The 22,598-nt window shown below is 41.0% G+C and overlaps 1 protein-coding gene across 2 annotated transcripts in view; it reads left to right on the top strand.

The window, feature by feature from the left end:
- PRKDC (protein kinase, DNA-activated, catalytic subunit) overlaps window positions 1-22,598 on the top strand; it is a 191,540-nt gene that overhangs the window by 140,498 nt on the left and 28,444 nt on the right. For both annotated transcript variants that reach the window (XM_054708417.1, XM_054708418.1), the window contains exons 64-72: window positions 2,258-2,396; window positions 3,978-4,166; window positions 5,585-5,809; window positions 7,586-7,694; window positions 9,921-10,032; window positions 14,170-14,356; window positions 16,983-17,157; window positions 18,050-18,057; window positions 20,523-20,708. In XM_054708417.1, the coding sequence (XP_054564392.1) occupies window positions 2,258-2,396; window positions 3,978-4,166; window positions 5,585-5,809; window positions 7,586-7,694; window positions 9,921-10,032; window positions 14,170-14,356; window positions 16,983-17,157; window positions 18,050-18,057; window positions 20,523-20,708 (1,330 nt within the window). The remainder of the gene's footprint in view (window positions 1-2,257; window positions 2,397-3,977; window positions 4,167-5,584; window positions 5,810-7,585; window positions 7,695-9,920; window positions 10,033-14,169; window positions 14,357-16,982; window positions 17,158-18,049; window positions 18,058-20,522; window positions 20,709-22,598) is intronic.

A 22,598-nucleotide genomic window follows, 5' to 3' on the forward strand; every position in this document is an offset into this window, starting at 1 on the left:
TGTCTGTTTCTTTCACTAGTTGTGGTTTCATCATAAGAGTCAGCAATTCTGAGACGTCTCTTGGTTTAGGTTGAATTTTAATTTGAACTTCTATTTTATAGCACCGATTTTTAGATCTTCAAGTTCTAGGGTAAAAGAAAGTAAAAGTAAGGGCGTGGACTCCTTACTTTTTCACTATTTTATAGTCATTTTTATCTTTCTTTTTCAATTGGGTCTCTGAGTAAGTAAGTCATTCTCAGGTGCTGAGAATTAAAATATGAATTAGACATTTCTTACAGGCTCACAAAACTAGCCATATGCACTTATATACATGACTACCCATAATATGAAGTAGGAGGTGATGAGTTTTTTAAGTGGCAAGATACATCCTGGGACAGTTCAGAGAGTGCACCTGGGCTTTTTTTATCTTCTTTCAGATGTACAGGGTGATACAAAAGTAGGTTTACAGTTATGAGTATGTGAATCACAGTTTATTCTTGTATTATTATTAACTAGAGGCCCGGTGCACAAAAATTTGTGCACTCGGGGAGGGGTCCCTCAGCCCAGCCTGCGTCCTCTCGCAGTCCAGGAGCCCTCAGGGGATGTCCAACTGATGGCTTAGGCCTGCTCCTCCCCGGGGAGCGGGCCTAAGCCACAGTCTGGCCTCCCTCTGCAGGAGGCGACCAGCAGGCAGATCGGGAGACGGCCCCACCCCCCACCGCCGCCACCATTGGCCTCCTCTGCAGGAGGTGACCGGAGGGCAGATCTAGGGATGGCGCCAGCCAGCAAGCGGCTGGCCCCAACCCCCATCGCTGCCCCACCGCTGCTGGTGGCCTTCCTCTGCAGGAGGCAACCGGCAGGCCGATTTGGGGATGGTGCTGCCCCCCGATCACCGTCCCCTCCCTCTGCCCGCTGGCCTGGCATTGCCCGCTCGCTGGTCCCACTCCCCGCCAACCGGTCGTTCTGCTGTTCAGTCGATTTCCATATTAGGCTTTTATTATATAGGATTATTGTATTATTTTCCATACAAACTGTAAACCTACTTTTGCCTCACCCTGTATAGGAACAATAATTAACACTTTGTGCATTTAGTATTTCCAGGGAGTGAGAACTCATCTAATGTGCATATACTAGGTAAATGAAGCACTTTTAAACACTTTTTGTAATTTTATTTAATACTTTCTCATACTGTTATATGTAATAATTTTGCATTTCTTTCAAACACTTTCGAGGACATAATTTAGCCTTTTCTTGATGTGTCACAGTCCTGGTTTTGCCCATGTTGTAGTACACATAATCTAGAGATCTCGGGGCCAGTGTAGGGTAGCCTCTTTTCTGAGTTCCTGAAAAATGTTTGTAGCTTCATCTCCTTTTGGGCTCTTGGGCCATGAGGTATTAAAGTTTAAAGTTTACTTTTACTTTTTTTGTACCTTTAACCATTTTTTGGATGTGGAAATAAGAGAGCCATATGTGTAAAGCTTTAATCTGAATTTGTAACAGTAGGCTCTGAGAGAGAGCTCGTGGGCTCTTTTGATGTACATACATGAGACGTCATACCTGTGAAGGGATTAAACTGGAGGAAACCCAGGAGGAAGCCATCCTGGCCTGGCAGGTCAGGTGACTGCAGATTCAGGAAGAGTGACATTTGTGTTGAGACTTAAAAGATGGGGGAAAAATTACAGGGGGAAGGGAACAAGCTTACTAAACATTTACCTTAGAATATCTTAAAAGGGGAAGCTTGGTTGGTGGAGTCAAGCAGATTTGTGCTAATGTGTTGAAAAGATAAAGAATGCTCAAGCAAATATTAAAGATATAAGAAATTACTTATCAATAACATTGAGATTGTCCATAGAACTCAGATTAAAGCATGACACCAGTAAAACCTGGATTAATTTTTACTCACCTCGGGGTTCTTGACTACCTTCTGAATTTTAGAGCAAGACAAGGATTCTAAATGGGTCCCCCACAGATATGTGCAATGTTACTGTATTGGTACCATTAACATGGAAGAAGTTTATGTAATGACATAATTAACTTATTGTTAACCTACATTTTCATATTTTCAAATGCACCTTAGAATAATTTCTGTCCTCTCTATGATTGAAGTAGCAAAACTTAATGGCAACTTTAAAATTTTAAAGATTTTATGAAACAAAAGTAAGATTTTAGTTAATATAATATGTGACATCTTGATTTAATATCATTTTATTATAATAAATACTTTAAAATATTGGGGCATTCATTAATTTGGACATTTCCCCTTTGGTTTGCTTTATAGACTGTATAGATCAATTGGAGAATATGATGTCCTCCGTGGCATTTTTAGCAGTGAGATCGGAACAAAGCAAGTCACGCAGAATGCATTATTAGAAGAAGCCAGAAGTGATTATTTTGCAGCTGCTAAGCAGTATAATGAGGTAAAATTGATCTCTAGCAAATGTCAGTTGATTAAACACTTTTGTTCTCTGGATGGAAAAACTGTTAGTTTTAAATTTTAGAGCTTCATAATGTTTCAGATTTATGCCTTATTAGTATACTAGAGACCCGGTGCACGAAATTCATGCATGGGGGGGGTGTCCCTCAGCCCAGCCTGCACCCTCTCCAATCTGGGACCCCTTGAGGGATGTCCGACTGGTCGGACATCCCTCTTACAATCCAGGACTGCTGGCTCCCAACTGCTCGCCTGCTTCTGCCTGATTGCCCCGAAGTGCTTCTGCCTGCCAGCCTGATCATCCCATAACCACTCCACTGCCAGCCTGATCGACGCCTAACTGCTTCCCGGCTGGCCCGATAGCCCCTAACTGCCCTCCCTTGCAGGCCTGGTCACCCCTAACTGCCCTCCCCTGCCAGTCTGGTCACCTCTAACTGCCTTACCCTGCAGGCCTGGTCTCCCCAAACTGCCCTCCCCTGCAGGCCTGGTCCCCCGCAACTGTCCTCCCCTGCAGGCCTGGGTCACCCCCAACTGTCCTCCCCTGCAGGCCTGGTCCCCCCCCAACTGCCCTCCCTTGCAGGCCTGGTCACCCCCAACTGCCCTCCCCTGCAGGCCTGGTCTCCCCCAACTGTCCTCCCCTGCAGGCCTGGGTCCCCCTCTACTGCCCTCCCTTGCTGGCCTTGTCTCCCCCAACTACCCTCCTCTGCCAGCCTGGTCACCTTCAACTGTCCACAACTGCCCTCCCCTGCCAGCCATCTTGTTTCCACATGGGGCAGCCATCTTTGATCACATCTTTTGTTTCTTGGAGTGATGGTCAATTTGCATATTACTCTTTTATTAGATAGGATTTTTACACAAATTGCAGAGAATGGTTTCATAATAAGCAAAATATTGCTGTTTCTCTTACTCTTTTTAAGAAAACATCATTGAATAACAGATAAAGCATTTCATAAATTACCAAATACTATAAGTTATTTCAGTATCTGCTAGAATATTTAATTTCTATGTAATAGATTGCTTTTCTTTGACAATAAAAATGTATGAAAGGTAAGTGAGATTGATTTTGGGAAAAAGACTTTAATTCTATTTTATATATTTTCTGTTTTGAGTTGCCAGTGGCTGTCCCAAGTGTAGATGCCCAGCAAATATTTGAAAGTCAGGGTCTGTGACCTGTGAGACTCTTGAATGATCAATTCAGGTTGTAAAATTCTCTGCAATTTCCTGTAAATGTCCTATTGTAATTTTCATTCTAAGAACTTTATAACTAGTAAATAACCCACAGTATTGACTTAAACCTAGTTATGGGTCACTTAAAGTCTTCATTTTATTAATTGGCTTCATTGGTAAGTTTCTCAGAAAAATGGCTTTTCTCTTGGTTAAGGTTTTTATATTAATTTGTTACTATAACATTCCTTTTGTGTGTTTTATTCTCCCATTCAGTGTTACTTTCTTTTCCCTTTTCTTTCCCTTTATCATAAATCTGAAAATGAATATTATACTGCCTACATTATTTCATTTGTATGATTTTGAACGTTGTAACATAACCTTAGGAACTTTTCTTTGCCAGGCTCTCAATAAACAAGAGTGGGAGGACGGTGAGCCTACAGAAGCCGAGAAGGATTTTTGGGAACTTGCATCCCTTGATTGTTATAACCAACTTGCTGAGTGGAAATCATTGGCATATTGTTCTATAGTCAGTGTCGACAGTGAGAGTCCTCCAGATCTAAATAAAATGTGGAGTGACCCGTTTTATCAGGTGGGTAGAATAATTTTAGAAGTTGCTGAAATAAATATTTTAGATGGTCAGGTGTTCTCTAAGTAATTAAGTTGCTTAAAACTTTTAAAAAATACAGTAGTAGTTGTGAAGCATTAGGATATTTATATATTCTGACTCCCCCCACAAACTCCATAGTATTGTTAAATCTCTTACCACTTTTAGTTAACTCCTTCAGAAGAAATGGCATGTGTTTAAAAATAAATATTGCCTTAGCTGGTTTGCTCAGTGAATTGAGCGCAGGCCTGCGTGCTAAAGGGTCCGAACAAGAGCACATGCTCTGGTTGCGGACTTGATCCCCGGTAGGGGGCGTGCAGGAGGCAGCCAATCAATGATTCCCTCTCATCATTGATGTTTCTATCTCTCTCTCCCTCTCCCTCTCCCTTCCTCTCTGAAATCAATAAAAAATATATTAAAAACTAATAATAAAAATAAATATTAATGCCGGGGTTCTTTTCCCAGCCTTACAAAGGGTTCAGCATTCTGGAGAAAGGGGCTGCACGTAGATGATTAAGAAGGAGTCCAAAGATGAAAGATAATTTTGAAAGGCATTGGGGGTCAGATGATCTTCAGCTGAAGGAGCTAAAGACTCACCCTTGTCTAAGGACCCCGTGGTATTTATTTAACACAATTTGTCCTAGGGAAAGGTGGAGATATATGCTTCAAAGGATAGAGTTTAAAAGGGTAGAATACAGAAGCATTATCAGTTTGGGGAATAGCCTACAGCTGTTCAGGTGTTTGGCCAACAGGAGGCAATAAAATGCCCTGAGCTGTCTGGCAGCTAACAATTATCCTATTCAGGTTTGGTGGAAGTGCCGTTTAGCCGTTTAACCGTTTCCAACAGGTAAACTACATTTGTGGCTCACCCTTGTTGAGCCCTCCAAGTCCCATCAACCTTTTGATGGAACTCTTGTAATTATTACATGCTGGAATTGGTTCCCGGCATATTAACATAACATTCCTGGTATGATGACATGGAAAAATATTTTCTGTTCTCTTCGCACTGGGTCACAGGCAACACATGGGCATGCCCCAATTCCCAGAGCAAGATGGCTCCCCTCACAGGATCACCCCAATTCTTGAACAAGGCTGCTCTCCTGGCCCCTCTCACAATGCTGCTGTCCTGGCTATGCTTAAAGATTCCTCACTTTGTATGTAATATCTGCTGAATTTCAGCTAGCAGTACGCAGTTCCCACTTTCTATAGGACATGTTCCTATATATTCTGTGGTTACATAATGAGCAAGTTTACATGAGCATGTCTTAAAAATTATAGGTTTTAGGTTTGAAGTATCGAGCATAATCACTTTGTCTCTAAATCTTAAACTATAAGTTATAAATTTATACTATAGTAATAAAATGATTAGGCATAACTCACATTGTCTTCCTGATGTTCCGTAGGAGACCTATCTACCTTACATGATCCGCAGCAAGCTGAAGTTACTGCTTCAAGGAGAGAATGACCAGTCCCTGCTGACATTTATCGATGAGGCTGTAAATAAGGAGCTCCAAAAGTCCATTATAGAGCTTAATTACAGTCAGGAATTGAGTCTTCTTTATATCTTACAAAATGATATTGACAGAGCCAAGTATTATATTGAAAAATGCATTCAAATTTTTATACAGGTAATACAGATACACTAATCTGAAATGTACTATTACTGTGATTTATTTATTTTTGTTAATTCTCACCCGAGGATATTCTTTCCACTGATTTTTTGAGAGTGGAAGGAAGGGGGAGAGACAGAGAGCAACACCGATATGAAAGAGACATATTTACTCGTTGCCTCCCGCACATGCCCTAGCCCCGGTGGAGATGGAGCCTGCGACAAGGTACATGCCTTGACCAGAATTGAACCTGGGACTCTTCAGTCTCAGGGCTGATGCTCTAACCACCGAGAAAAATAGGCTAGGGCTGTGATATTTTTAAAGTCAGTAAACTAGTGAATAAAAAAATAATAAAACATTTTTATGTACTATTTAATACCACCCATTTTTTTCTATTTTCTTCTGATAGCTCTCTTTACTCTTTTTTTTTGTCTTAATGCTTTTAAAAAGTTTTTTTCCTGTTATAGAACTTCTATTTTTTGTTTTACCTTAAGTTTTTATTTTTCTCACACTGCTAATAAAAAAAAAGAAACACCTGAGAGTCGACTTTTATAGTTGGAGTAGGTGAATAGAAGTTTGGTTGCTGGGTGGAGAAGATTCTGGATCTTCCCTGTTTATTTATTGCCATTTTGCCTTTTTGCTTGTCGGAGAATCTTCCTCTGATGTTTGTTTATTTTTAAAGTCAGTGTCTTGTATAGAGTCTATTAACAACATATATCATTGGCACACAATGATCATTAGAAGCAAAGTCATTTATTGTCTTTTATTTTTTCCTGAGTTTTTAAAAATATTTTTTAATTGATTTTTTAGAGTGGGAGAGAGAAGCATTGATGTGAAAGTGAAACTAATTGGCTGCCTCCTGCACACCCACTACTGGGGATCGAGCCCGCAACCTTTCAGTGCATGGCATGACACCCAACCAACTGAGCCATACCAGCCAGAGCAATTGTCTTTTATTTTTAAACTTTAAACTTTGATTAATACACTCAAGAAATTTTATTGAAGAAAGAATTGGCTTCTGTACTTAGCTATTTACATTAGAGGATGTTGTGATTTTTAGAAATATATTTTTATTGATTTCAGAGAGGAAGGAAGAGGGAGAGAGTGATAGAAACATCAATGAGAGACAATCATTAATCGATTGCCTCCTGAATGCCCCCTATGGGGATTGAGCCCACAACCCAGGCATGTGCCCTGACCGGAAATTGAACTGTGACCTCCTAGTTCATAGGTCGACGCTCAACCACTGAGCTATGCTGCCTGGGTGGATGTTGTGATTTTTTGTTGTTGTTAATCCTCACCTCCATTGATCTCGAGAGAGAGTGGAAGGGAGGAAGGGAAGGGGGAGAGAGAAACATTAATGTGAGAGACACATCTCATACTATACATGCCCTGACCAGGGCCGGGGATCGATCCTACAGCCCAGGTACCTGCCCTTGACTGGGAATCAAATCCTTGACCCTTCAATGTGCAGGCCAACACTCTAACCTGTGAGCATCACTGGCCAGGACAGGCTGTTGTGATTTTTAAAAAGTGTTGGCAAGTAGAGGCAATGATAGATCGTTTATATTGATTTTATTGATTTCAATGAACCAAAAGGGGTTTTCAACCTAAATTATTTTCAAAGATTATATTACCTGTTAATTTCTTGTATGACCTCATTATTAACCACACTGAGCCACATTGTGTGATTTATTTGTATGGCAGTTGCTGTATTTTACATTTTATAGAACTGTATTAAAGTTTAAAGTCTTAAATTGATTTGTAAACAATGTTAAATGCCTTTTTTTCTAGAGCTATTCTAGTATTGATGTGCTTTTACACAGAAGTAGACTTACCAAATTGCAATCTGTACAAACTTTAATTGAAATTCAGGAATTCATCAACTTTATAAGCAAACAAGGTAATTTTTTAAATCTACCATTATTTTTTATAATTATGGAAGAATTTTATTATCGGATTAAAATTTTTTTTTTTTTTTGCTTACTGGAAGTATATATTTTTTAATATATGGGTTAGAAACTACTTTAAGTTCATTCTACAAATATATATTTTGATATTGAAATGAATATATAAAATGGTCAAACACTATTCTAGACATTGGTGATATAAAGCCAAATGAAACAGACTGCCCAGCTTGAGGAAGCATTCAAAATAGTGGAGTAATTTCAATATGATGTGATACCTGCTGCGGTGGAGGTGGGCATAGGAAACTAGATGACAGAATCTGCCCTGGACTGAGGGTGCACAAGGCTCCTGGAGGAAGGGCCTGAACTCACTCTGGAGGTGGAAAGGGGCCTCGCAGAAGCCTGCAGCGCCCCAGGTGCAGAAAGGTCTGTGACTGGCTGCCAGGCGCCCTGGCCTGAGAGAGGGAGGCTGGGGCTCAGACAGTGGCCTTCACCACCACCAAGTGGATTACATCCTGGTGCCGATAGGAGGCTACCCAGAGTACTTATTTGTAAATCTAAATTTTAATTTTTGCCCTAAATAATTAAAAATAATATGAAAGAACCTTTTCAGAGTACTAATAATTCATTAAGTGCTTTGTATTTTCCAGGAGCTATTAATCTCTCTTTTCTATATTATCTAGTTTTTATAACAGCTTTATGAGATGAAGATTCTATCTCCTCATTTTATAGAGGCTTAAAGATTAAATTTTCCCCACACTATTAAAGTGAAAGATCCAGATTTTGAACCTAGAACTATCTGATTTAAGCTTGTGTTCTTAACCACTACTTTCCACCAACAGAAAGAAAGAAAATGAAAGCTATGTGAAATTTAATTTTATGATAATTATTATGAATCCCTTTCCCAAAACCCTTTGTTACTGGGCAGCCCCTGAATCAGAGGGCGTGGCTCTCGGTTCCTCGATTCTTGTCAGTCTCACAAGAAAGATTTCAGATGAGTGACAGACAGCAGTGTTGAAGTAAAGCAAGCAGATTACGAATACACTGGACATAAAACACAAGTGGGCAACTCAGCTAATCTGAGCACACTGCCTAATGGGAATTCAAGGGGTTTTATACCCTTCCCTCTGCAGGTTTCAAAGTTCCCCTGCTGAGTATCAAGGGGTTTTATACCCTTCCCTCTGCAGGTTTCAAAGTTCCCCTGCTGAGTATCTTGGATAGCAGACTAGGTTTCAGAGTCCCCTTCTACATAATTGTGACTTATCTCAGAATATTTATATATACATCTGGTCATCTTGTTTGACAAGTCCTAAAGTGGCTAACTTCTTTGTTTAGTGGGTGAGATAAAATTCCTCCTTAATTCCCCCTCCCCTCTTTCCTGTCCTAGCAGTTATCTTTCCTGCCTAACATCCCCCAAGTAATACCATCCAAATCCTTTTGGGGTTTTGTTGTATGTCCCCCAGACTTTATTTGTCTTGGTTTTAGCTGGCACAAATGGCATTAATTGTGTCTTTGTTTTCTATTTAACCAGGCCAGGGTGATTTAAGCTATGTATTCTCTGGTTAGGAAGGAGAGGTATAAACCATTTACTTTCAAGTGTCTTTGTTTGGTGAAAATAAGGTCTTGCGATTCACAAGCTGGCTGCAAGCTGCCCAAACTGTTTGGCCTTGTTTAATTTTCTCGTCTCACTTTCCCCATTCCATTTGACCAGGAATTCTCCTAGCTTCTTACTATCTTGCCACACCTTGAAGCCAGATAGTTTCAGATATTATTATGTAACCTTCTGCACACACTAGAGCCAGGGGCAGAATTCCATAATTAAATACAACCATGCATATCTACCATAAGTGGTGAATATTCACATGAATGGCATAAACAAAGACCTATAAGTAGCCCTATGCCAATTCTGATCTGATTTTGCCAAGACAATTAATTGGCTGAAACCTCGTGAAAACCTTTTTTGATTTTGGAATTGTGGATGAAGTAGATCTTTACTAAATTGTATGTTTATTTCCCCACTTTATTCCATATTCTTAAGAGGTTGAGTTTTAATGTCAGAATATATTAGATATAATATGGTAGCTTTGTGTTCCTGTTGTGAAAGAAGAGACAAAATTTTTTAATTGGGACAATAAAAATTGGGACAGTAAGTTTCTACCTACATTGTAAGTTTGTCTTGTCATTGAGCTGTAGATATAATCATCCTATAATATTATTTTTAGGTAATTTGTCATCTCTAGTTCCCCTTAAGAGACTTCTAAAAACCTGGACAAACAGATATCCAGATGCTAAGATGGACCCAATGAACATCTGGGATGACATAATCACAAATCGGTAAGATGTGATCATTTTGAGTTGAATATGGATTATTTTCTGAAATTTCCAGAACTATTTTTCTCCAAGACTGTGGTTTAGAAAAATGTGGGATTTGAGTCTAGTATAGATATCTGTCATCTTTCAACTTTCCATTTAAGTTGTTCTAACAAAACTCTCCATGTTGGCAATATGTCCTCTGCCTCCATTTGTCCTCTGTGGGGGAATTGCTGCCCGCTCCCTTTGAGTTCATCTTGTGCTAGGGGGTGGTTATAAGCATCATCTCTGGCAATGAGAGAAGGCCAGGGAGCAGCAGGGCAGTGGTCCATGTGCTTCTGTTTCAGGGCTAAATATTAGGTAGTGATGTGGCAACCAGAGAATGCTGCTTAATGATTTTTTATTCTATCTTCATAACTTTCTTGCCTCCTGCTACCACCTCTATTACATAATTTTATATATTAGTATATATACTAGAGGCCCGTACACGACATTCGTTCATTGCTGGGGGCGGGGGGTGGGGGAGGTCCCCTTAGCTTGGCCTGCACCCTTTAACAGTCCGGCAGCCCTTGGGGGATGTCCGACTGCAGCTTAGGCCTGCTGCCCTCCACCCCCCCCCACCCCCCCCCGCCCCCCGCATCCCCGGGAGCGGGCCTGAGCCACAGTCGGATTTCCTTAATGCTGCCGCGGAGGAGGAAGAGGCTCCCGCCACTGCCGCTGAGCTCACCAGCCATCAGCCCAGCTTGTGGCTGAGTGGAGCTCCCCCTGTGGGAATGCATTGACCACCAGGGGGCAGCTCCTGCATTGAGCTCTTTCATAGTGACCAGTTGATTTGCATATTATCCTTTTATTATATAGGATAGGATATGTGTGTGTGTGTGTGTGTGTGTGTGTGTGTGTGTGTGTGTGTGTATCACCTTACCAGGCCTGAGATCATTTTCTTTTCCTCATCCTGTAACAACCCTGGGTAATCCAGAAGGCAGTTATTAGTCATATATTTAAGAGAGGAGGTAATAGATCCAGAGAGGTTGTAAATTATTCTATGCAAATATATACCGTAAGTAGGATTCAAGGACTCTGACCCCTCATGTGATAGTCTTGCCATTATATTTTAATTTACTTTTTATACTTTTGATTTTGTATACTTCTTGTACTTTTTATTTTGGGTAAGTTCTTATCTATAGAATAGTTGCAAGAAAAATAGAACTCTTCTGTGTACCTTTTACTCAGATTCACTGTTTTTTAACATGTTGCCACGTTATCTTTTTAATTCTCTCTCTACATACACATTTATTTTCTGAACCATTTGAAGATAAGTTGTATACGTAAGAACCCTTACCTCATTACTTACCAGTGTACATTTCTTACAAAATGTATTATTTCAAAGAGTAATCATAGTGCAAGAATAACTTTACAGTTTTTAATCTACAGCCTCAATTTCAGTTTTGTCAGTTGTCACAGTAAAGCCTTTTAAAGCATTTTCTCCCCTTCTAAGACAGGATCCAGTCCAGAGTTATATACAGCATTTAGTTGGTATATCTTTTAGTCTCCTTTAATTTGAACAGTTCCTCAGACTTTTTTCATGACATTGGCACTTTTGTGGAAGGTTCCTCAGTTTATTTGTCTACCGGTGTGTATCCTTATGGTTAGCTGCATTCAGATGATGTGTCCCTAGCCAGAATACCACTGAAGTGAAGTATTCTCAGGCTATCACATGTGGAAGCACAGAGTATCCATCTGCCTTTTACTGATAATAGTAATTTTGATTCCCTAGTTAAAATATTGTCTGGTCTCTCCAGTGTAAATGCCTATTTATTTCCTTTGCAGCTTATAAGCAGTGTGGGAGGTACTTTGAGACTTGCATATATCCTGCTTCTCATAAGACTTAACCCTCTACTTTCATACCTGTGCCTTGCTCTTAGCTCAAGCCAGTCTTGACAATATTAGTTGCAAGGTGATAATTTTCCCACTACTTGTTCCATGTTTATCAGTCTACATCCTATTATAAGGAAGAGCCCTCCCTTCTCCCCCATCTGTTCATTTATTTGTTTACTTAAATTTTAATTATCAATATGGAACCATGGACTCCAGTTTTATTTATTTACTTTTTTTTTAATTTTTTTAAGAGAGGAAGGGAGAGAGGGAGAGAGAGATAGAAACATCAATGATGAGAGAGTATCTTTGATCGGCTGCCTCCTGCAAGTCCCCCACTGGGATTGAGCCTGCAACCCAGGGATGTGCCCTTGACCAGAATTGAACCCGGGACCCATCAGTCCACAGGCTGACGCTCTATCCACTGAGCCAAACCAGCTAGGGCTCCAGTTTTATTTCATGCAGTGTTATCCATTATTGTCTTTATTTATTTCATGTTTAAATTGTCTCACATTTGACTAGCAAGAGCCCCTTCAAGCTGATATTCCAGGCTCATTGTGCAAAATTATTCCCCTATGTCTTTTCTTCTTCTAGAAATGTTACCGTTTTAGGTAGTTCTTACATTGAGATCTGTGAACCAGTGGAAGAGATTTTTGTAATGGTGTTGTTATTGGATTACACCAGTGGGATTCCTCCATTACTTTTACTTGCTTATTCTTTTTTTTTTTAATTTCTTTATTGATTAAGGTGTCACATATTTGTCCTCATCCCCCCATTCCCATCCCACACCCCTCCCCACGGATGCCCCCACCCCCCTGTTGTCCTTAACCATTGGTTAGGTTCATATGCATGCACACAAGTCTTTGGTTGATCTCTCCCCCCTACCCCCCCCCCTCCCCTACCCTCCCTCTGAGGCCCGACAGTCCGATCGATGCCTCCTTGTTTCTGGGTCTGTTCTTGTTCATCAGTCTATGTTGTTCATCATTTCCCCTAGATGAGTGAGATCATGTGTTACTAGAAATATACTTATAAGAACCGAATGTGAGACGAGCAATAATAGTTATGCTGACAGGCAGATGAATCAGTCTGTAGTGTTTCTTTCTGGACCAACAGTTCTTTTGAAACCCAATTTCAATGTCCACCAGTTCCTTATGTGTACATGTCGGCACTGACTTTTCAGTTCTGGATGGTGGACAAATGGTGGTAATGCAGGTCTGACTCCCTCTGGTTTGGTCTCGCCCGGACCCAGGGGCACGGCCTCACCCGGACTCAGGTGCGCGCGGCCTCACCCAAACCCAGGGGCGCATGGCCTCACCCGGGCCCCGGGGCGCACAACCTCACCCGGACCCAGGGGCGCACGGCCTCACCCGGACCCGGGGGCGCGTGGCCTCACCCGGGCCCAGGGGCGCGCGGCCTCACCCAGACCCGGGGGCGTGCGGCCTCACCCAGGCCCGGGACCCAGCCTCACCCGGACACAGGGGCACACGGCCTCACCCGGACCCAGTACTTGCTTATTCTTATAATTAAAAATTCAAAACTTACAAAAACAGTAGCAGCTCTTAGGAGGGAGGGAATGCCCTTGTGTTGGGTGGGGGGCAAGGAGCCCAGAAGCAGATAGATTATTAGAGAGGCTTGTATCTTTGGAATAACCAAAGAAACAAAAGAAAGGTATATATGAGACATACTAGTTTATCTGGCCACAGTTTTTCTCAGAAAATTGAAATTAGTTCCTGGATGAAGAGGAAATTATTTGATATTTGAGCAGTGGTGAATTTTGTATGTTTGCCAGTATTGCTAACAATGAAAATAAAATCACTAGAACAAAGTCAAATATGTAAATTGTGATACAAATAAAAATGATTTTATAGCAATACAGTGTTATTTTTTAATATTTTCAGTGACTATAACCTGTTTGCTGCTTTACATTTTTCACATTTGAGAGTAGAACTTTAGATTGGGAGATATAAGGAGAAAAAGGACTTTTGGCTCAACACAGGGTATATTGTCTTTTAAGAGAGGAAATTGTGAGTTTAAATGCTTTATTTTTTGTGGAGGTGGAGACAATGAATGATATCTGGAAAATTCTGTGAAATATCCTTGGTGATGTTTAAAGAGTTAATTAAGATGAAGATGAAATCCAGTACCTAGAGTGTACAAATACAGTCAAGAAAATGAGCAAACCTTTAATAAATATAAAATTTTTGTCTGTGAATGCTATCCAGTAGTGTCCTATATGTCAAAGATTTCTTTCATGAGGCGTAAATTCTCCTTTTTCTTTGTTTTGTGTAGATGTTTCTTTCTCAGCAAAATAGAGGAGAAACTTACTCTTCCAGATGATCACAGTATGGACATGGATGGGGAGGCAGATTCCAGTGACAGGATGGAAGGGCGGGAGCAGGAAGAAGACATTTGCTCTCTGGTTAAGAGCTGTAAGTTTTCCATGAAAATGAAGATGATAGAGAGCGCAAGAGAGCAGGTAGGAACTCAGATTTACGTCCTCTATTGTATCACAGGATTTTCTTAAATTAGCTTCTTTTAAAACTTAGCTTTTTAAAAAATCTGTATCACAGGATTTTCTTAAATTAGCTTCTTTTAAAACTTAGCTTTTTAAAAAATCTGAATCTTAAAGATAATTGAGTATTTACTAATTTTTCCTCTTTGTAAGAAAATAAACACTTACTTAAAGTTTTCCAGAAAGCCTCTAAAGTTTTTATATACTTATTAATCATTTCAAAATAATTATTTTCACCCTAGCTGGTTTGGCTCAGTGGATAGTGTGTTGGCCTGCGGACCGAAGGGTCCCAGGTTCGATTCTGGTCAAGGGCACATACCTCTCAGTTGCAGGCTCCTCCTGGGCCCTGGTCGGGGTGCGTGCATGAGGCAACCAATTGATGTGTTTCTCTCATGTCCCTCTCTCCCTCTGTCTTTCCCTCTCTCTTCCACTCTCTAAACGGAAAAATATCCTCGGGTATGGATTAAAAGACAAACAACCAAAATAATTATTTTCTCTTATTGAAAAAGGAAATAAGCTTAATATCAGGTTTGAACTTTAGCAAAATGAATGCTTGGCACTTAGTTACAAATTATATTTAGATTTAGTTTGTAGAATTCTGTCATTTGATAATTCGACCCTTTTTTTTCTTTCTTTTTTTAAAAATATATTTTATTGATTTTTTACAGAGAGGAAGAGAGAGGGATAGAGAGCTAGAAACATTGATGAGAGAGAAACATTGACCAGCTGCCTCTTGCACACCCCCTACTGGGGATGTGCCTGCAACCAAGGTACATGCCCTTGACCGGAATCAAACCTGGGACCCTTGAGTCCGTAGGCCGATGCTCTATCCACTGAGCCAAACCGGTTTTGGTTCGAGCCTTTTTTAATATATAATCATGCTTTACTTAAAAGTTGCATATAAACTATTTAAGTGTATCAAATCATATTTGAACAGACTGGGAGAGCTTGTTTTTTTAGTAACCCTAAATTGATTGCTATTATAAAGCAAAGAATGTTGCTTTCTACTTCTAGTAGAGGTAATAAATATTTCTGTTTTGTAAGTTTATGTTCACCTATAGATTTTTCTTTGAGACAGATGTTGTATCATGTAGGAATCTTTATATTACCAATAACAGAAGACCCACCCAAAGCAGCCCAAGTGAATAAAGGAAATGTGTTAGTACCCATCAGTGAAAGTCTAGAAGAGCTAGCTTTCAAAGACCATCGCCAAGGACCTGCTTCCTCTCCGTCGGTTCTCCCTCCCACCATAGTGCTCAGTGCTCAGGCTCTACATAGCGGCACTCTCTGGCAGCTCCAGGCTCACCCTTTGTGGTTGGAAATAGCTGTGAATGTTTTATATCTCACTTCTTCTGTACCACGTCTTCCTGGATATGGGTTTTCTCTTTTTTCTTGGCAAAAACGAAACAAAACAAAAAAAGCATGTTTGTTTTTTTGTTTCTTTGGTATGTCTGTGGCTTTTCAGATCTTTGTGGGGCAGTAAAAGAAGTCCTGTGTTCCCTGGGGAGTCAGCATCTGCTCTGTGACCAGGTTGCCTCAGTCCCAAGGCACCAGCCCTGCGTGGGAATGTGGTGGGCAGTCTGATTTCAAATCCATGAAATGCCAGTGCTGTCCCCTACATCCCAATGCTACCAGCAGTGCAACCACGCTGTGTGTGCTGGGGTGAGCTGGGAGAGGTGGGCGGGTCCCTTTGTGGCTTTGTTTTTGTAATGGTGACTGGCATACCTCAGCCTCTCCTCTGTATATCCATCCATCCCTGGTATTAGCCACAGAGCGCACCTGTCACTCAGGGGGAAATGTCTCTGTGGTTCCCATTCTCAGGTTTGTCGATAATGTGTTGTGTCCCAGCACTCACTGCTGCAGCTTCTTCCGCGGTCCCTGCAGCTCTGGGAGCCTGAGGCGAGATGGCAGGCTTGGTGGCCTTGTTTTTCTGCCTGGGTTGGCAGTTGCCAGACAGCAGTGGCTGTACCTTTGTCCTTCCTCCCTGCCCAGGTCACTGGGTTTAGCTGCAGTGCATCCAACCACTCCCACAGGAGTGCTCACTGTTTCCCTCTCCTGGTCCTGGCTGAAGGGAGTGCCAGTGGCAACCTGATTCTTCCCCTCCCGAGACCAGCAGCGACCTCCAGGCTGCCTCCCGGCACCGTCTCAGCAGTTCTCCCTTCCCACTCACCTCACAGTGTTTCAATACACGGATCGCTCATATGTGTTTCTGTTCTGAGCAGCACATTCATTCTTAAACTTGTAACTGTTCAAATGGTTGTAACTTCAAGGGAGAGATCAAGGGGACCTCTCGTGCCACGTTTCTATTGGGGTTGATGAAAATGTTCTGAATTAGACAGTGGTGGTGATTGCCCAACTTTTGAATATATTAAAAGACACTGAATTGCATACTGTAAATGTGAATTATATGCACGTGATAAATAAAAAGACATTTAATGTAAGCTAAGGAGATGGATTAGCTGCTCTAAGGTGAATTGTGCCATACATAAAAGAAACCAGGCCAATTAACGAAAAACTTCTTTTGTAAAATACTTTTATTTCTAAATTTACATTTATGCCATTGTACTCCTTTCTCTCTTCCATTATATAGAACAATTTCTCGCTTGCCATGAAGCTATTGAAGGACCTGCATAAAGAATCAAAAACAAGAGATGAGTGGCTGGTGAGATGGGTGCATAGCTACTGCCGGCTCAGACACAGCCAGAGCCAGACCCAGAATCGTCCTGAGCGGATTCTTTCGGTGTTGAAAACAGTCTCTTTGTTGGGTATGAAACTGCTCTGTCTATACAAGCTTAAGAATGCTATTTTATATCACATCTCTGTAGTCTTCTGAAACTATTATTTGTGTTGATTTTTCTGACATTGGGAATTAAGTATTTATAATTTTATTAAATATTTGGAGCCAAGGTACTTTGTAGTTTGGTATTTCACAAGTATTGAGTCAGCCTTGTGAAATAAGCAGAGCCAGTCGTTACGGTCATGTATGTGAGAGGAACCTGTCCGAGAATGGTCATCCATGGGTGAGCAGGTGGTGTAGTTGATGGCATTTGCTGAGACATTTGGAGCTTTTATTTCTGTATCTATAACATGGAATTGAAAGTAAAGGGCTTTTTCATATTTAGTTAAAGTATGAGTCTTTATGTTTTCATAAAAGAATTACTTTGTAAAATAAGACATTAAAAAGCTTTTTTCTTCTTCAGGTCTTCTTTTCATAACAATATACCTGTTAAGACTCGGGGGAGAAAACCTTTCTCTTAATTATTTTTGGACCTGGTATGCTAGCTTGGTTACCATATATCCAAAGGTACATAGGAGCACCATTATGGAACATGCTCCCAATTATATTTCCAAATTTGACTTTTCAGCAGGACAGGGTATAAGATCAGAGTATCCGCCTCAGCAAATGTGCAGACAAGAAAAACAGTCTTTCTATATTGGTTCCAGGATCAGAAAATCATCCTTACGATGGTTTAAATATGTAATGGTTTGTGTGTTTGTTTTTTTGAGGGGGATGGAGGATAGGAGGAGTGTGCTGATATGAAGATAAAAATTGGTACTTACAAAAATAATTTTACTGTTTTCGTAGTTATAGTTTGGCTGACTTTGAATCAGCCTTGTGAAATAAGCAGAGCCAGTAGTTACGGTCATGTATGTGAGAGGAATCTGTCCGAGAATGGTCATCCATGGGTGAGCAGGTGGTGTAGTTGATGACATTTGCTGAGCGATCACCCTTTCTCTTTTACCCCGCCTTCCCACATCTCTCACATCTTTCGCACCACCTTCCACATCGCTGCAAGATTATCCAAGGTGGATCATCTTTCCTAGAGCCACACAATAACATGAAAAACCAGACCTTTACTTTAAAAATTTTTTTAACTACAGTTGATTTTCAATATTATATTAGTTTCAGGTGTACAGTATAGTGGTTAGATATTTATATAATTTACAAAGTGATTCTCTTGGTGAGTCTTGAGCCATCCGGCACCATTTATAGTTATTATAATATTATTAACTATATTCCCGTCACTATACTTTATATCTCCATGGCTGTTTTGTAACTGCCACTTTTACTTCTTAATCCCTTCATTTTTTCATTTAGCCTCAGCCCTCCTTCCATCAATCAAGCATCAGTTTGTTTTGTTATTTATGAGTTTGTTTCTGTTTTCTTAGTTCGTTTATTTTGTTCTTCAGATTCCACATATATATGAAATCATATAGTATTTGTCTTCCTCTGTCTGACTTATTTCACTTAGCACAATATCCTCTAGGTTCATCTATGCTGTTGCAAATGGTATGATGTCATTATTTTTCACAGCTGAATAATCATGGTATATTGTACCACATCGTCTTTATCATTTTGTCTTTTTTTTTCTTTATTTTTATTGTTGACACTGTTAGAGATATCCCCCCTTTTCCCACCTCACCCAGCCCTCATGCGCGCCCCCCCTCCACGCTTTCACCACAGTTTGTTGTCTGTATCCATAGGCGATGCATATATCTTCTTTGACTAATCTCTTCACCTTCCTTCATCCAGTTAACCCAACTCCTTTGCTCTCTTCTCTGTATCCCTATGATATGGATATTGTTAGGTTTTCATATTGTCCCAAAGTTCTTTCAAACTATCTTTATTCTTTTTTTTAAGCCGTTTGTGTGTGTGTTTGTGTGTGTGTGTGTGTGTGTGTGTGTGTGTGATGTATTTTTGTTGATTTCAGAGAAGGGAGAGGGAGAGAGAGATAGAAACATCAATGATGAGAGAGAATCATGGATTGGGGATCAAGCTCGCAAACCGGGCATGTGCCCTTGGCCGGAATTGAACCTGGGACCCTTCAGTCTGCAGGCCGACACTTTGTCCACTGAGCCAAACCGGCTAGGGCTGTCCTTATTCTTTTTAATTCTTTTTTCTTTTTGCTGCTCTGGTTTGTTTTGTTCTCCCTTGTCGTTCAAATCATTGCTTCAATCCTCTGCTTCATCTAACCTACTTTTTTTAAAAATATATATTTTATTGATTTTTTACAGAGAGGAAGAGAGAGGGATAGAGAGTTAGAAACATCGATGAGAGAGAAACATCGATCAGCTGCCTCTTGCACACCTCCTACTGGGGATGTGCCCGCAACCAAGGTACATGCCCTTGACCGGAATCAAACCTGGGATCCTTGAGTCCGCAGGCCGACGCTCTATCCACTGAGCCAAACCGGTTTCGGCTAACCTACTTTTTATTCCTTCCAGTGTATTTGATGCCAGATATGGTACTCTTCATTTCTGACTGGTTATTTTTCATGGTTTTATGTTTTTTTATACTATTGTAGCTCTTACTAAGTTCCTTGAGCAATATTTTTTATTCATTTCTCCTCCTCCTCCTCTTCCCTTTACAATTTATTGTAATACTGTTTTGATGGTGATAAGCTCCTTCAGCTTTTTTTTTTTTTTAATGGGAAGAATCAGACCTTCAAATGTGGCAGTCTCTGTTGCTTTATCAGCAACAGGTAACAGTATCAATTAAAAAATTATGGGTTCCCTACCCAGTTTGGCTCAGTGGAAAAAGAGTCAGCCTGTGGACTAAAGGGTCCTGGATTCGATTCCAGTTAAGGGCACATGCTCGGGTTGTGGGCTTGATCCCCAGTGGGGGTCGTGCAGGAAGCAGCCAATAGATGATTCTCTCTCATCATTGATGTTTCTATCTCTCCCTCCCTCTCCTTTCCTCTCTGAAATCAATAAAAAAAAATTTTTTTTTTAAAAAAAGAAAAAGGAAAAGACACACAAAAAAACTATGGGTTATTCATGGATATGCATAAATGCATTTCTTATTCTTTGTAACAGATAGAATTAGGTGCTTTGACAAAATGCAGAATGATGATAATTGAATAAAAGGTAGTATTTTATTTGCTTAGCCTCTGTGTTCTTAGATATGGCCACTGCTAACAAAGAACATTTTTCATTAATATTAGTTCAAGACTACCTAATCAGTGTTTGAAGTTAGTTTCTTATAACATCAAGATTTATTTTAGTTAATTTCTTAGTAGAAAACAACTTTTATATACTATAAACTTTTTTTTACTTTATGGTATTCATTTACTTCTGAAAGAAATCCTGTGTGAGTTTTTATGTGTGTGTTTTTAATCCAATAGGTGAGAACACATCAAGCTACTTAAGCAAAAATATTTTGGCTTTCCGTGACCATAATGTTCTCTTGGGTACAACTTACCGGATCATAGCTAATGCTCTCAGCAGTGAGCCAAGCTGCCTTGCTGAAATTGAGGAAAGCAAGGCTAGAAGAATCTTGGAACTTTCTGGATCCACTTCAGAGAATGTAGAAAAGGTAATGATTATTACGAGAATGAGCTTTTCGTGTTTGCATGTTGTATGTCTTTAATGTGCGACCTTTTGGTTGCATGAAAGAAATAATCAGTAGAGGGCAGAGTCAAGATGGTGGAGTAGGTCGACTGAACTTGCCGCCTCCTGAGATCACATCATAATTGCAACTCAGTGATAGAATGAACCGCCTGAACCTTTGCTGAACAGAATGCCTATAACTAAAGATATAAGGAAAAAGCCACATCAAGACAGGTAGGGGGTAAAGATGCGGAGCAGGTAGGTCTTACATGCACAGTGTGGCAATTAAGAAATGAGAGGAATAGATTGGCTTTGGAGGCCCCTTTGAGGATCAAGGGGGTCTCAGCCCCACACCAGCCTCCAGGGCACCTGTGCTGGAAAGAGGAGTCCCCATAACATCTGGCTTTGAAAGCCAACAGAGATGATGTTGAGAGGCAGATGGCTCTGTGAGACTGAATTGCCACTTCTAAAGGGCCCTTGCAGAAATTCACTTGCTCTAAGCTCCAGCACAGGGGCAGCAGCTCAGAAAGGGCCTCAGATACATGGAGAGGATCTAAATTGAGTAACTTCAGGGAGAGGGCTGCAGGGTTAGGGAACAGGGTAACCCTCTCAGGGAATGAAAACACTAGTAGGCATGCCATTGTTCCTTCGTTGAAATCCTTTTCCCAGCCAACTGGACCAGCACAGGTGGGTACCACATCTGTGCTCTCCATGAACCTGGCTAACATTTGCCCCACCCCAGTATTTTCCTGATAACCCAAGCCCTTGATCACTGGGCCCTCCCTAGCCTCTTTCACCTGCTTGTCTCCATGAGCAGCCTGCCTAGCTTATATTGTAAACTCTCCAAAAATCCACAAACCTCACAAGAGTGTTGTCTAGCCTTGGCTCATGCATCAGCCTCTCTCAAAAGTCCACAAGCTTCACACAAGCAGTAGCCAGCATCAATGTGCATTGTAGCTCCTGCCAAGTGGCCCAGCACAATAGCCATCGGCTTTAGCTTACATTGCATCTCCCACTAGGTGGCCCCAAACTTTGCATAAGTGTTGGTCAGTCTTAGATCCAACTGAGCAGCCACAGGCCCAGCACAAGCAGTGACCAGCCTCAGTTTACATCATAGTGCCCACCAAAGGGTGCCAAGCCCAGCACAAGCAGCTACCAACTGCAGATGAATTTCTAGCTCCTATCAAGTGACCACAAATCAGGCACAAGCTGTGCTGACCCTGACCCATACCAAAGCCCCTATCAAGTGGATCCAGACACAACACACCCATTGGACAGTGTCAGCTGGCACCAGAGCCCCGTAAAGCAATTCCCACTTTGTGGAATCAGCCCCTGCTCAACAGCTCATCCACTGAAGTCACAGATGGCTCTCACAGCCAGTCACTCTGAGTGCCAACCCCACCCACTGGCATTCCAGCAGCAATTGAGGCCCAACTACATTAGGAGGGCACATATAATTCCCACACAGACACCACTAGCACCTGGCTCAGGAGACAAGGAAGACTGCCACTGGATCCCACAGGACACCTCCTACGTAAGGCCACTCTTTCAAGAATGAGAGTTGGAACAGATATATCTAATACATGGAAACAGACACAGAGAGTCAGCAAAAATGAGGAGACCAACAGGCCCCAAACTATAAAGCAGGACAAAACTTCAGGAAAAAAATATAAATGAAACAGAGACAAACAATCTACTAGGTAAAGTGTTCAAAGTACTGGTTATAATTATGCTCAGTGAACATGGGAGAAGAGCTCAAGGAGAACTTAAAGAGATGGAAAATAATAATAAAGAACCAATCAGCGTTTAAGGCTACAATAACTGCAATAAAGAATATGCAGATTAAATGAAGCAGAGAATCGAATCAGCAATTTGG

The sequence above is a fragment of the Eptesicus fuscus genome, chromosome 19, assembly GCF_027574615.1.
Source record: "Eptesicus fuscus isolate TK198812 chromosome 19, DD_ASM_mEF_20220401, whole genome shotgun sequence".
NCBI lineage: Eukaryota > Metazoa > Chordata > Mammalia > Chiroptera > Vespertilionidae > Eptesicus > Eptesicus fuscus.